Source organism: Octopus bimaculoides, chromosome 15 (assembly GCF_001194135.2).
Source record: "Octopus bimaculoides isolate UCB-OBI-ISO-001 chromosome 15, ASM119413v2, whole genome shotgun sequence".
Lineage (NCBI taxonomy): Eukaryota > Metazoa > Mollusca > Cephalopoda > Octopoda > Octopodidae > Octopus > Octopus bimaculoides.
The window spans coordinates 13,757,546-13,773,741 of record NC_068995.1 but is presented as its reverse complement, the minus strand read 5'-3'; the positions used below and the strand labels follow the sequence as shown (position 1 = coordinate 13,773,741).

Below are 16,196 nucleotides of genomic sequence, written 5' to 3'. Positions count from 1 at the left end.
TTTTGTGCAGGGGTTCCTTGAGACATATAATTCATCTTAAGGGTTACACAAGGGTAAAAAGGTTGTGAAACACTGCTTCAAGGTGTTGCCCCAGCATGGCTATAGTTCAACGGCTGAAAGAAATACAAGAGAAAAGAGAATATGTTCAGCAGTCACTCATTGCATTACACATTTCATACGTAATGTTCTTCTAATTATGGCATTTAAGGATTTCAGCATCATTGTGCTCACAGGATGATAACTTTAATTCAAGGCCTCCTCTTATCCTTTTCTCCTTAACATATTCAAACACTTTCTGGGCTGTTTCCCAATTTATCATTATATTTTTACTTTCTACCTTACATCATCCAACAGACTAGGCAAACTTGTATCTTTTCTCTTAAAAATTCTTCTCATTTCTCTCTTGTTTCTCATTGTACTTTTACCATCAGTATTACTTACTGTCTGTCTACTGAGATGTTCTGTAAGCTGTCTAGTTTTAGCTCTTTTTCAGCTCTAGAATAACTACTTAAGTATTTACTAATTATGTTTGTTAAAGATGCCATTACAGCATCTTTAACACCTGTACCATAAAAAGCAGCAGTGAAGATTTTGCATCAATTATCTTTAATCTTCTTTGTCTCTCTCTTGCTCTCTATAGTCAATCCTTCTTATAATTAATTCTCAATCATTCTAAAACATTTTTGTTCACCTAGTTCTTATCATCCATCATCTTAGACTGTGTAAATAAATGTAAATAGTTAATGATCATTGAATGATTTATAACTTAAGTGGGTCACTCTCTTACAGTGACACAGTGCCTGTACTTTTATTGTTAAACTTCTGACTACAAGAGGAAGACTGATGCTTATTAATGCTACAACTATCGCCATATGCATATTTTAAAGTCCAATACGTGCCTATAATGCTAACATTTGGATTAAAACTAATGTTTTTCTCACAAATCACTGTGATTTATGATACAGCACGTTGATCATTCTAATAATTATATAACATTGAAATAACTTGTACTTTTTACTTTCAAAATACAAAACCTTCATAATTTCATAGTTTTTACTTACAGTATCTTTTATCTCTAACATTTTTTTTTTTTATAAATCATTAAATCATTGATGAGTGTTGTTGTTGTTGTTTAGTCCCAAATTATCCTGTCTTTTTCTTTTTCCTTTTTTTTTTGAAATGTGTATTAAAAAATACATACAGCATTTCTTTTTCAAGACAGGAAGACATGATCTGAGGGAGATTTGACTATTATTTCTAGTAGAATGAGCATCTGCTTGTGATTTTGTCATTAGCTTGTAGAAGGTTCCTCATTAAGATGATTTCATTAAAAGAAATTACTTCTCTAATTTTTAAAGTCTATTACTGATAAAATCACTTCCTTTGCAAAACATTTAATCAAATATTCTTTGAGCCAAAAAGGAACCATTACAGAGTGCTTAACCTACTAGAATTAGCAGCCAAATTTCCTTCAAATCACAATCTGCTGTTTTAAAAAGGGAAGCCTGCTTGATCTGGGCTAACATGCATACACTCATACACAAACATTCTCTCTCTCTCACACATGCATATATACACAATGAACTTTCATGCCTTTCTGTCTACCAAAATGTACTACAAGTCTAAATAGAAAACATTTGCCCAAGATGTGATGATGTGCTTCAAAGCAGACTTGTTAACCATACAGTTGTATAGCGAATATGACCAAAATAAATAAGAGACAGAAGAACTAAGTGAAAGAAGTTCTTAGAACTCTTGACTTCTTTGTATTAGTGACAAAAATGTTTCATGGTTTCTGTGCACAGGGCAGACAGCATGAGGTTGAAATAAGAAATATGATATTGTAGGTTCTGAGTGCAGAAGAACTGGTGTGATTAGAAAATGGTACCTGCACAAGTGCTTTTTGTTTTGACACCAGCACCAGTGTATTTTATGTGGCACCAGTACCAGATCTTTAAAATGATGATGATGAGTGTGTCTTTGTCAATGTCTTAGATGGTTTGGAGCTCGGATAACTGGGCTTTAGTTCTATATTTTTGCAACTGGTTTCATTGGTTATTGTTGGAGTTGTTTATATCCTAGTCAGCCCTGATTCAACCAAGCTATGATCAAAGTTATTCCAGCCATGACCACCATTGCTTTTTTTTTTTTTTTTATCAGATACTGTTTGTCTAGAGATATATTATTTGACATGTCTTGAGAGAAAGATGCAATAAAAGAGAAATATAATTGCAGCTAGTCATTGTTGCTGCTCAGCCCCAGATTAACACTGGTTTCGTAAACTTTATGAAAGACCATCATGACTTATGTGCAAATCTAGACGCATATATTCTGTGCCCTTTTTCAAGGCATTACAGTGCAATTTTAGGGAGATTTCGTTGCTATTTCTAGCAGATCAAGTGACTGATAAGAGGCTTTCCCTATCATTGATGTCATTGTTGGCAGCAGCAGTTTCTCCGTCGTCATCATCGTAGTCTTCTTTGTTGTCATTGTTGTCTTCTTCTGCATATTCTTTGCCACCATCTTCTTTTTCTTCTCCTTCTTCGCTTTTTTCTTCATCTTCTTTTCCTTCTCTTTCTTCTTTTCGTTGTCTTCTTCATTACTGCTGCTCCTTAATCCTAGACAACTCTGTTGGAACAGAGCAGGACTCCTTGTCACAGAAATAATTTATCAAAGATTTAGGAAACAAGCTCCTTAGTGTTATGTGGAGGGTGATGGGGGGGGGGAAGAGGCCAACCATGCTGTTCACTAATGTGATAGAGGAGGTGGGATAAAATACACAGCAGCTTACCTTGATTAATATCATTCAATCAAACTTATAACTAAGACGATTCCTGCTTTTGTGAGCAAAATGTCTTTAGCCATGAAATAAAGATTAAGTGGGAATTTGATTTAAAAAAAAAATTTAAAAAAACCTTCCTTCCCTGCTCTCAGACACACATTAGATGTTTGCCAGAAAGCTCTCCTGTGGCTTACTGAGTGCTCCCTTGACATTGATCTTGACTGATGAGATAATGATGATGGTGATGATGATTGGTAGGTGTTGATTCTTTTCAGTGGTAGGACTGTGGCTATACTGGAGCACCTCCTTGACCTATTTTCTCTCAGTTTTGTCATTGCTTTAGAGCAAGAGGTGGGTCTGTGATTGAGTTTGTAACTGCTGATCTTCCCTGAGGGTATCTTTGAATGGTTCACTGGTCCAGTATCACTGTTATGAATTTATCCAACATTTTTCTGGATTATTTCAGTGGATGTTCCTTTTATATTTCGGGCTTCTTTAGGTAAGCAGTTGAACAGTTGAGGACCTCTAAATATCAGACTAGTACAATAGTGTTTTTAAAATAAAAGTGTACTGTCATTTCTGTTCCTATGTAACTGTATGTCTTTGCCATCAGACTGGATATTTTTTTTTTCCTTTCTTTTGTGTGGTCTTCTAACTGTCGGTTTGTTGCTATTCCATTTATCTTATACTTGTTTTAGTTATCGGAATGGGGAACTGTCCTGAAACTTTAATCAAACAAATTATCCCCAGTACTTACTTTTTTGTATTCTATTGATCTCTTTTGTCAAACTGCTAAGCTACAGGAACAATGATATATATGCAGACATAGACATACATGTGTGTGTGGTGTGTGCCAGTGCCACATAAAAGCACTTGTGTTGGTGCCACATTAAGAGCAAGTGGTTGGCTTTAAGAACGACATTAAGCTGTAGAAACTGAGCCAAATCAGACTGGAACCTGGTGCAGCTCTCATCTTTCCTAGCTCTGACCAAACTGTCCAACCCATGCTGGCATGGAAAACGGACATTAAAGGATGATGGTGGTGTGTGATTGATTTTCACATAGTTTCCACCTACCAAATTCACTCACAAGGCATTGGTTGAGACAGGGATATAGTAAAAGACACTTACCCAAGTTGTGGTATGGGACTGAACCTGCAATCACATGGTTGCAAAGCATGCCTCTCAACCACACAATCATCCTTTATCAAGACAACTATAACAAATCTACAATAAAAACTGCAGTGTTTTCATTTCCCAAATTTTATATTTAAATTAAATACATGAGAACATAATGAGTTATTTTATTTCTGTATTTCTTTTCAGAAAATGAATATATGTTATTTATCTTTTCCTGATTCCAATTCTGGTAAGTAAACTTTTTCTACCATTGCTTTATATCTTTATTACAATTTGGTTTTATTTTTAAATCTAATTTTCCATGCCTGTATTAGTCAGACAAGACTACATTGGGGCAGATTTTTTTCTACAACCATTTGCCCTTCCAGACACCATCCGTCTCTTGTTTCCAAGCAAGGTAATAATAAATAATCCCTTAGTTTATCAAACAAAAAGCATTTTGCAGAGGATTGCAAATGACACTGTCTTTATCAATGACAGGGCTTTTTCTTCACAATCAGCTTGTAAAGACAAGGCGAAATATAAACTTAGTCGCAACACACACCAGCATGTATATGTATGTGTGTGTGTGTTGTTACAATCAGGCAAATTCTTGTGTATAAAAGGGGTAAACTTCTGATCGCAACAACAGAAATTGTTCAAACAGGGAATTAATATTCAAAGATTGAAATTATGTAACAACAGGTATAATACCAAAAGAATTTCATGTCCAGTCCTCGATTGTTCAAAGGTAGGTGGTGAATGGTCCGCACCCTATGCAGCTCCCTCTCATATTTTGGTACTATCCACGCAAAGTCCTGGCTGTCTTCTGACCTCTCCTTTTTAACAGGAAGTAAACGTGATTACCTGCCTCGTTTGTTAAGCATTTTGTCAAGTGTGCAAACAATTTCTGCCAGCTTACCTTTTATATATATTTACACACACACACATACATAAGAATTTGCACCCATGCCAGCATGGAAGGTGGACATTAAATGATGATGATGATGAATCTCCTCTATGCCTGTCCCTCTATCATACTTTAACTTTTCAACAGTTGCAACTGGCCTTACACCCGCTAATATTGATGCTCAACACAGTCCTGCAGCTCATTGAATCCCATCAAACCGTCCAACCCATGCCAGCATGGGAAGTAGACATTAAATGATGACAATGCTGATGATGATACATATGCACATGTATGGCTTATCACACTGAATGTGTCGAGTATCTTTAAAAGACATCAGTAACAAATGAAAAACTTTGAAGGAATACAATGATTCCCCTTCTCTTTTTTTTCTTTCTTTTCATACCTTGGTTATTTATTATAATTCTTAGATTTTATCAGCTTAAAAAAAAAACAAAAAGCTGAAACAGTTGTGTTTTTACTGTGTTTTTGTTTTTTTAATAGATGTTGAGAAGTGTTTGACCTTCATTCAAATCAGATATGAACATCAGATAAACCACAAATATTAATATTACATGAGAGGAAGTTGTTATATTGATAAAGAGTGTGTGTGTGTGTGTGTAAATTGTTTTGTGACTATTTGGCATGTTGTATTAATTTTACTATGCAGTATAATGTTTAATTTATTGGTGTGTGTATGTGTGTGCATGTGTTATTTCTAGCTGAAATAAAGAGATGAGTTTTGAAAGCTTGACAGAGAAAAACCAACAACAAAACAAAACCATTGATATTTGAATACTTCAATAACATTTCAATTAACCATCTTGCTAATGTTATTGTCTACTGGCGTTTACCACACAAAAGCGAGTGCTGGCAAATGTTTCAGTTCTTTCACCATCATGGTCAGAGATGTTTCTCCCAACTCTTCTTGATGTTTTTGTTCTTTGAATCCAAGTGAGCCCTAATCACAGAGACCTATGGTCCAAGACATTCTTGTCACACCCATCTCTGATTTTTTTTCCCTTCTTTTTATCAGATCTACCCTTCTAGGGTGTGATATGAGTGTGATTTAGCTACTATTTTTGATAGGCTTCTTTGTTATCTTGTCTCTAGATGGGAATGATTATGTCAACTGTACTCTCCACTCCATCCCAGAGAAATATGTGTGGTCATGTACATACCTAAGTGGAGGCACATGGCTTTGTGATTAGGACATTGGACTCATGATTGTAAGATTGTAGTTTCAATTCCTGGACTTCATTCACATTGCTCCAGTCCACTCAGCTGCTAAAGATGAGTAATCCTGTAACAGACTGGCATCCTATCCACAGAGGAATATATTTGCCAGAGAAACCAAGAAACCAGCTCTGTCATCCTTACAGAGTAATTTGGACTAACCATGTACATACTTGGATGATCAGTGAAATTCTAACCATGACCACCATGTCTTATTTTCAGACAATGAATTTTACTGTGTGTATGTGTTGGTGATAAAACTCATTGATGTTATTTTATATATAATATTCCATGTTAAAATTTACAATAATATTCTCTTTTTAATCAATTAGTATTACATAACTATTTCATCAAAGAATATTTAAAATAAATGGAATGTTAGAAATGCCTATTATTATTATTATTATTATTATTATTATTATTATTATTATTTCTGCCTTTATTTTATTTCTTCCCAAGCCATATTGATTTTTCTGTAAGTTCTCCATTTGGGGAATTTCAAAAGATTTCCTTATTTCAATAACTGTAACCAATTGTTGAGTCACAAGCTTCATCATCATTCACACATTTTTTTTCCTCCCCTCCTTAACTTTCATGTTAAAAATATTCTTCTTTTATTTGGGTTTTTTTTTTTTTTTTATCTGGGAGGAGAAATTGTTGCCTTTTGCTTTTGTGTGTGTGTGTGTGTGTGTATGCGTGGTTTGTTTTTTTGGGGTTTTTATTTGCTTTTTTTTTTTCACAAGATTTTAATAGAAGATTTCCAAGTTTTCATAAAAATGTTGATTTTTATAAATTTAAAAAGTGTCAGAACAAAACAAACAAACAAAGAAGAAAATAAGAAAAACATTTAAGTAGGTTAACCTTTCTGACTATTCCTTATTAATCTCTTTATATGGAAATGAAAAGATGATGGTTACATTGTCTGCTATTTTAAGGATGTGAAATGATTACTCATTATCATGCTTGTTAATGAAAGCAGTGTCATCATCTGCTAATTACATTTTTACTCATCTAATTTTGATATTGTTCATCCTAACAGTTGAAACCCTGTACCAATTCGTTAAAGGTTGACTTATCCAGGTATCTACCACCACCTTCTCCACACACTAATCAGCATTTTGACAGACAAGTTTCTCATTCCTCTGTTACTGTTTCTGAAACAAACCAATGAAAGAATCTCTATGTGGTTTCTAACAGCTAGAAATAATAGATAAATCTATCTCAAATTACACATTGTCAACTTAAAAGAAAATGGATAGCTTAGAGATGGAAATTCTAGATATACCATGCTTTGAGTAAAGATGGGATAGTCATAGTTGGAATGCTTTTAGTCTCTGTTGGATCAGGGCTGACACATAGCTAAAAACAACTGCTGCTTTTAAAATAGACGTCTGAGATGAGTCGTCAGTAAATAAGGGAAGGGACCTAAATTAAATGAAACTTCGAAAATTGCCCATGGTGTTTCAGGGAAAAAAAATTATATTTTAAGGGTGAATTGATAAATAACATTACATTTCATGAAAAAAAACCCTAAAAGCTAAAGGTTTTGTGTTTATTAATACCTCAAACTTATTCGGAACTGACTGGATGGAATTATTTAACTTATGAGACCTCCCCATAAATCTTTTCTGTAAAAATGTGAGTAGGATAAATTAGGTCTGTGCACTAAAATGAAGGCACAGTTTCTAATGAAAGAAAATGCCATACCGACATTTAAACAAAACTGAACTTTACCAGTCACAGCGTTAGAACAGATAAACTTGGAGAGACTAGAAGAATTTAGAGTTATCCAAAAAGTGGAATATAGTCAATTGGCATAGCCAACTGTGTATGTTAAGCAAAAGACTGATAAAATCAGTGTGTGTGCTGATTTTTCCACTGATTTAAATAAATGTCTTGAAACGTGCCACTATCCACTAACCACACTGGAGGATGTTTTTGCAAAATTAAACAGTGTGAAGATATTTTCTAAAGTAAACCTCATTCGTACCTACAAAAGAGTAGATGAATGCTCTAAGAATTGTTTTGAAAAAGCTTCTACTCGTGTAAAATTTGCACCCCAAAGTTTTCAGAATTGCCGATATGGTCAGGAGGAAAAGGTTTTCAGTTTAGTTGTATTTAGCATAATTTCACTTATGATTAGATTTTATTAAATTTTCATTAAATAAAAATAATTTCTGTTTAATAGGTATCACATTGAAAGCTATTAAATTATGAAGTTTATAATAAGCTTTATTTTACATTTCCTGCCCACAAGAGATTATGTCTTTAGCATACTTCTGTATGTCTTCTCAAACCAAGATCACAGGAAAAGTTGTTGATAATTCTTATTAACAAAAGCAAAGCTGATAAAAACGTGCTAGTGTTGCAAAGTAAGTTTAATTACCAATAAACATCAGCTTGGATGACACTTTACTCCTAACAGAGGAAGGTGACTGATCAAACTGATTATGTAAACAGAATTCTGATTAGTCGAAAGTGTCTTGTCTCAAGCTCTGATTGTCGGAACCTTTGATATGGAGTATCAAAATTTTAATCCCTTTCACACTTATAAAATGTCAAGCAAACTTAAAAATTTGTCTTTACCGTTTTAGCCGGGAGACCAAACTGATAGTTTGGTAACCCGCTAAAATAAACATTAAAAATCGAAAGGAGAAAATAAACAGCTTTGCAAGTTTAACTCAGTGTTTACTAAACAAGAGAGGTGTGAAATTTAAGAGGTGACTTGTTAGAATATACGTGTCTGTGAGGAGACATATACAAGGATAGCGAAAATCTACTATACCAAAAGAACTGGTAATATATACATTACAAGTGTTCTATGAAGAGAACATAAGATTGCTGCATAATTCAACATGAATGTGAAATGACATTAAACACCATATAAGGTAAATGAAGGTTTCTGTAGGAATGCTAAGGCATATTCACTTCGTGAGTTTACATGTGCAAGGATGGATTATGATGTTGTCGTTGGCGTTAGATGTAATAAGAGCTGGTAGCGCCGAGGTTGGCGGTGATGAATTTCATTGTCCTAACGTGGAGAAAGTGAGCAATAGCTTCCTGGAGGCAAATGCAAGCTAGACTTCTTAAGCAGTGAAAAACTGATCTATTTAAGGAAATTGCTGGGCTCCATTGTGATAGGTAGAATGATCATAAAATCATGGTTTCAATTCCCAGACTTGGTGGTGTGTTGTGTTCTTGAGCAACACACTTAATTTCATGTTGCTCCAGTCTGTTCAGCTGTAAATGAGTACCAGCAATAGCTGGGAAGTTAACCTTGTGACAGACTGGCATTCTATCCAAGGGCCAGGTAGGGGAATGCTGTAATCTTCAGTCATTTATACGACATGCAAACCAGGTTAAACTCCAATTTTATGGGTCCTAGGATTCACGACATACCTAATTCTAAGTAAGTAGATATGGAATGGCGGGAAGATTTAGCTGCTATTTCTAGCTGGGCAAGCAATTAACCACATAGTAACTCGCATGGGTTTTTTTTTTTTTAATCTTTTTTTACCATGGGTGGGTTTCCTGTGCAGCATACCAACATGCATCTCATTTACGTGCTAATACAGAACAGGATTAAAATGAAAGCATACTATGTAAACATGGCACTATAAATTGGATACAGGATCACAAAGGAATATTTTCTATATGACTAAAGTACAAACTGCTGCCACTGTATTTGTTTTAATATTTTGGGGGGTTTTTTTCTTTTCCTTTGCCAGGAACCCTGTCTAACATCGTTGATAGGACACCTAAACAGCTCAACGAGTTGTGTTTTCCCTTTGCATATTAACATGCAAGATTGATCATTTTCAACGTGACTCATAGATTAATCAATTTTTTTAACACCAGTGTCTCCAACAAGTGCTGTTTACCATTGAATAAATAATACAACTGCTTTGCTGTTGTTATTGTTATTATTATCATCATTATTATTATTATTATTGATTATGATGATGATGATGATGATGATACTTATCCTTATTGTTTTTGACAATATATTTCTATTTTAATGCTTGAAGTATTTCAATTGGCACGTTACTATTTTCTTTTTCTTCTTTTCTTCAGGTTGTATGGGAGATACACAATTTCACTTCCGCATTCGGCAGTGTCCTGGCCGCAAACTACACATTCCAGCTCATTCTCAGTACAATAGGGACTGCCCTATATCATTACAGGTAAGTACATTTATTGTTGTATAACATCCTGTTACCTTTCATTGGATTATCTAAAAGGTATCTAGTGCTGCTGTTGTTATTTACTAAACCCCCTGTCAATCTTGATCAAGTAAACAGGCCTGTGGTCAACAGCATTAAAAGAATGACCATACCTCCCCTCTTTATTTTCTTTTGTCCTCATAAATAGTGTAATCCACATTAGATTATCTAACATATCCATTAAGACAGTAGTAATGAGTGCTTTTAGAGATATGGTTGCTATTTTTAGCAGCTTGAGCAGCCACATAGAATCTCCATCCATGGCTTGAAAAATATCCATAAAGTGTTTAGCTTAGATTGACTCCTGGCCTTACCAACCTCAGTCAAACCATCCAACCTATGCCAGCATGGAAAATGGATATTAAATGATGATGATGATGATGATATATATATATATATATATTACTTGTTTTTCAGTCATTAGACTGTGGCCATGTTAGAGCACTGCCGTGAAGATTTTTTAGTCAAATGAATCGACCCCAGTGATCTCATATCAAGATAAACAGCGTATGACCTCGCAGGTGGGGCCCAGTTAGAATTTTCTTCAGGTCGAGTAGCCCATCCCACTCAAAAGGTCCCTGAATAAGGTTTGTTTAAGAATGTTGAGCAAAACACCCATGTTTCCAAAAGTGAATTATTCAAACCCCAAAGAATTCCTCTCAACACATGGCTATGATGCTCCCCCACTACTTCTGCTCGTGATCAGAGATTCACATATCGTCAGCCAACAAGGGACATGCTCAAATGGTTAAGGTCAAACAACTGACAAGCAAATCTGTGGTACTAAGCAGAATATTTTCTGTAGCCCATCTTTTATACCAAGACAAAACAATTATTATTATTATTATTATTATTATTATTATTGAGTAAGTGTCTAATGCTGTTTTATATCTTTCTGGTTTTAGTGTGATAATGCTTACTACTATGGTTATGTATATTTCCGACAAACTAAAGACAAATCAGTCCGGCGTGGCTATTTTCAAAAGGTAATTAACCAACATTTTAGAATTTTCCTTCAGTGAGTAATTAAACAAGTAATTGAGATATTCTTCAAGCAATTTTGTCTATCTTCATATCATGTTGCTGTTTTTGTCTCACTCCAGCACATCCCTGATTGAATAGATTTATGATCAAAGCAACCCAATTGTGATTATCTTACCTTTTTGAGTCTTTCCAGGTAGTGGACAATATTTTGCAATGTGCCTTTCTTTTTTTAAGAGAATAGGGCATAATTTGAGAGAAATTTGACTACTATTTCTAGCAGGTTGAGTGACTGCATGGAGGATCACCTTATGTAATGGTAATCTATACTATAATGAGAGCTGCGTCGTCTGTCCATCACACTTTTCTTCAGTATTAAGATAGAAAGAAATTCAAGTAGTTAATTACATAGGAAGAAATTCAAGCAGTTAACTTGAAAGAATTGTATCACATATACTAAGATTAAATAATTTTATTTAAATGGGAGAAAAAGAAAGAGAGAGAGAGAGGTGACTGAAAGGACGAGAGGAAAAATGTTTTGATACATACAAAGAAAAATAGATATATAGATAAAAAAAAAAGTAGATACATAGATACATACACACACTGTTAAATTAAAAGCAGGAGAAAATAGGACATTAAACTACACATCATTTAACGGTTGCCCTAATATTGATAATAATAATGAAATTATTGTATACAGTGCTCAGATGCCCTACAACTCATCAGAAAAAGTAGCCAAAAGTGCATGAACAGCACATAGATTAATGCACAGAGAGTGAACAGTGAAAGAGTTGCTAAAGAGGTGGGTAGGCAACAGGTGTACTGTTGGTGAATTTCAGGAAGTATGGAAGTTTTAAAGGATGCAATGTCCTAACAGCCAACTACAGGTGCAATAGTTTATTCCATGCAGAAACAGTAGAAGGTTAGACAGTTTGTAATTTCACTCCTCCACATTATGAACTCAGAAGCTCAATTCCTGCTAGAGTCAATCTGATCCTACCACAGGAAGTGAAAGCACATGGCTCAGTAGTTAGAGCATTGCGCTCACAGTCATGAGGTAGTGAGTTTGATTCCCAGACCAGGTTGTGTGTTGCATTCTTGAACAAGATACTTTATTTCATGTTACTCCAGTTCACTCAGCTGTAGAAATGAGTTGCGACATCACTGGTGCCAAGCTGTGTTGGCCTTTGCCTTTCCCTTGGATAAAATCAGTGGTGTGGTGAGGGGACACTGGTATGCATGGGTAACCGCTGGTCTTCCATTTACAACCTTGCTCAGACTTGTGCCTCAGAAGGTAACTTTCTAGGTACAACCCCATGGTCATTCATGACCAAAGGGAGTCTTTACCCTTACTGCAGGAAAGAAAATTAAATTACCATTCATGTATTAGTATCAGTTTAATTAACTGTAGCATTTAATTTCCTACAAAAAATTATAAAGAAAGAAGACTGGTTTTGTTTTTTCGGATTTTTTGTTTTATATAAGGCATAGGCATGGCTGTGTAGTAAGAAACTTACTTCCCAACCACATGGTTCTTGGTTCAATCCCACAGCGTGGCACTTTGGGTAAGTGTCTTCTACTATAGCCTTGGGCTGATCAAAGCCTTGTGAGAAGAAACTGAAAGAAGCCCGTTGTATATATATATATGTGTGTATGTGCTTGTTCCCCACCACCACTTGATAACTGGTGTTGGTGTATTTATCTCCTCGTAACTGAGCGGTTTGGCAAAGAAGACCAGTAGAATAAGGTACAAGGCTTAAAAAAAAAAAGACTGGGGTCAATTCATTTGACTAAAAATTCAAGGTGGTGCCCCAGCATGGCAACAGTCAAATGACTGAAACAAGTAAAAGATAAAACATATATTATTGGGTTAGTTCAAGACTAGCAGAGGAAAGAAAGAAGTTCTTCTCTCAACAAAGATCTGATCTAAATGCTTACAACAGAGTAGATGTGCATAGATTCACCCAAGGATGAGATGATGATGTTAAATCAAGTGATAGATTATATCTGTTACATTTTATATCCAAGAACGAGACCAGTCCCTCTGAAGGATTAAATCACAGTTCCTACCTACCAGATTCCCCTCATGCAATTTTGGTCACCCTGAGGCTATGATAGAAGACATTTGACCAAGGTGTTGCACAGTGGAATTGAACTGGAAATCACAATAGTTACAAAGCAAACTATTTAGCCACACAACAATGCTACCTAAAAAAGCTTGTATTACGTTTTGTTTTTGTTTTCCTGTTTCTATACGTGCTGTATGTGGGTACATGCTTACACATATGGGATGGAAAGTGAAGTAAAGTGGGTGTTAAAAGAGAAACTACAGCAATTTGAACTTTATATTATAGGCAGTCTATTGTCTGCTCTTTCTTTCTTTCTTTCTATTTTTATTTTTTGTTTTCCTGTGCCCAGTAACTTGCTTTTCGACCTTTCCTCTCAATTTGAAACTATTATTACATCTCTACTGTTATTCTCTTACATTGGGACTAAATTAACCTCGTTTGGTTACTAGTTGAGGCAGTTATTTGTACATCCATCATTACTATGTTGACCTGAACAATCACGCTCTTGTTGTAAATGTTATTTTATTTTCAAATGCCCCTGTTCTATTACACTTTGCTAAATTACATCTGTTGGGCACCAAAATCTGAAATCTACTTTTATTTCTCCACAATATTTTCAAGCACTTCAAACTTTTGTCCTTTTTTTTTTTTTAATTATTTATTTCTTTTTATTAACTTGAAGTATTTTGTTATTGTTGTCATTGCTATGTTTGAGCAAATCTCTGACTGAATTATAGTTAATTGAATTATTAACCCCTTTTATTGCCATATTTCTGTTGCAATACAGTGCCTTGGTTTCAATTAATTTTGAAAATAATAAATAATTTATTAAAATAACTTTGTCAGTATTAAGCTGGTATTTGGAACATGGATTAACATGAAATTTTGATGGAAGAATTTAATTTAGATCACTTTAACACTTTAGTGTTTAAACCAGCCATATCTGGCTCAAATATTCCAGCTGGTTTATGTTAAAAACTGGCATGATTCAGTCCTTTACACCTACTCTACAACATCATTCAGTGGAGGCGCAATGGCCCAGTGGTTAGGGTAGTGGACTCGCGGTTTTGATTCCCAGACCGGGCGTTGTGAGTGTTTATTGATCAAAAACACCGAAAGCTCCACGAGGCTCCGGCAGGGGATGGTGGCGAACCCTGCTGTACTCTTTCACCACAACTTTCTCTCACTCTTACTTCCTGTTTCCGTTGTGCCTGTAATTCAAAGGATCAGCCTTGTCACACTGTGTCACGCTGAATATCCCCGAGAACTACGTTAAGGGTACACGTGTCTGTGGAGTGCTCAGCCACTTGCACGTTAATTTCACGAGCAGGCTGTTCCGTTGATCGGATCAACTGGAACCCTCGACGTCGTAAGCAACGGAGTGCCAACAACAACAACAATATCATTCTAAAAGTAAACAAACATACCATTGAAATTTCAAAGTTACAAGGTAATGCATGATTAATTCAAAGCAATATGAAGAAATGAGTATTACTTTCAACCGAGTAATTTGAATGCTAAAAGGGTTAAAATGGGAAGTTTGTATCAGAATCAAGGGCGGTTTTAAGCAGGTTGGTATCAAAAGGGTCAAGAATATCGATAGGCTTGAGAGAGAGAGAGAGGGAATAAACAGCCATGCCAAGACAATAGTGTATGAAATATCAAATCCAGAGGTCAGCAGTTCATATCTTGATATTGTCATTACATTGTATCAATACGGGTGCTTTTTATGATTGCACCTGACTCTTGGGAAACTTAGACTCCAGACTGAATGATAACAAGACAGTCGACACCTCTCACTTGCCGTGTCTTCTTATTCCATCAGGAAAAATAACTGTTTTGACTTTTCAGTTAAATGAGAACAGTCTCTCTCTCTCTCTCTCTCTTTTTTTTTTTTTTTTTTTTTTGTAATCATGTTTTCACTTCAGATTTGTTATCATTATTGTTTTAGTGTCATGACCTCTTCAGTAACTCTCCATCCTGCATGTCTTCTCCGACACATGGGATGGGGAGTTGCTGAAGAGGTCACAGGATGTGTGACAAAAGATTTCCATTTTAAGGAATTATCATCCATTTATCTTCTGTGTTGTACGTTTCTATTTCTTTCTTATTCTTGGCTACTTACTGAGGACTACAACACCGAATTTGTGGCTGGTGCACAGTTCCAACCACATCGAGAGTGATGTGATGGTGGAACAGTAAAGTAGACAGAGCCATTAAAGGAAAGAAACAGGCTTGGAAGGGTTGGAAAAATTGGGGGAGCAGAGAATTTCTACAACTTGAGGATCAACGGCGTGAGGTGTTCCAAACTGCAAAACAATGAATCAGAGAAGATAAAGCTGTCGGAGAGAAGTGTGTGTGGATGGATAATAGTACACTTGCACTTAATGATTATGAAATGAAAGAGGCATGGAAGTGCTATTGTTAAATGTGAAAAATATATGGGGGAGAGGGTCTACCTAATGTAAATCCAACTGAGGGATTGGCTGTTCTAGTTGAGAGCAATATGATAGATAAAGCGTGGAGGCGCAATGGCCCAGTGGTTAGGGCAGCGGACTCGCGGTTTCCATTCCCAGACCAGGCATTGTGAGTGTTTATTGAGCAAAAACACCTAAAGCGCCACGAGGCTCCGGCAGGGGATGGTGGCGAACCCTGCTGTACTCTCTCACCACAACTTTCTCTCACTCTTACTTCCTGTTTCTGTTGTGCCTGTAATTCAAAGGGTCAGCCTTGTCACACTGTATCATGCTGAATCTCCCCGAGAACTACGTTAAGGGTACACGTGTCTGTGGAATGCTCAGCCACTTGCACGTTAATTTCACGAGCAGGCTGTTCCGTTGATCGGATCAACTGGAACCCTCGATGTTGTAACTGTCA

At 35.7% G+C, this 16,196-nt stretch overlaps 1 protein-coding gene across 4 annotated transcripts in view; it reads left to right on the top strand.

Annotated features, from left to right (window-relative positions):
• The window catches only part of LOC106877922 (protein DENND6A), a 99,004-nt gene that overhangs the window by 36,475 nt on the left and 46,333 nt on the right, over window positions 1-16,196 (top strand). For all 4 annotated transcript variants that reach the window (XM_014926996.2, XM_014926992.2, XM_014926993.2 and 1 more), the window contains exons 3-5: window positions 4,108-4,150; window positions 10,118-10,227; window positions 11,172-11,252. In XM_014926996.2, the coding sequence (XP_014782482.2) occupies window positions 4,108-4,150; window positions 10,118-10,227; window positions 11,172-11,252 (234 nt within the window). The remainder of the gene's footprint in view (window positions 1-4,107; window positions 4,151-10,117; window positions 10,228-11,171; window positions 11,253-16,196) is intronic.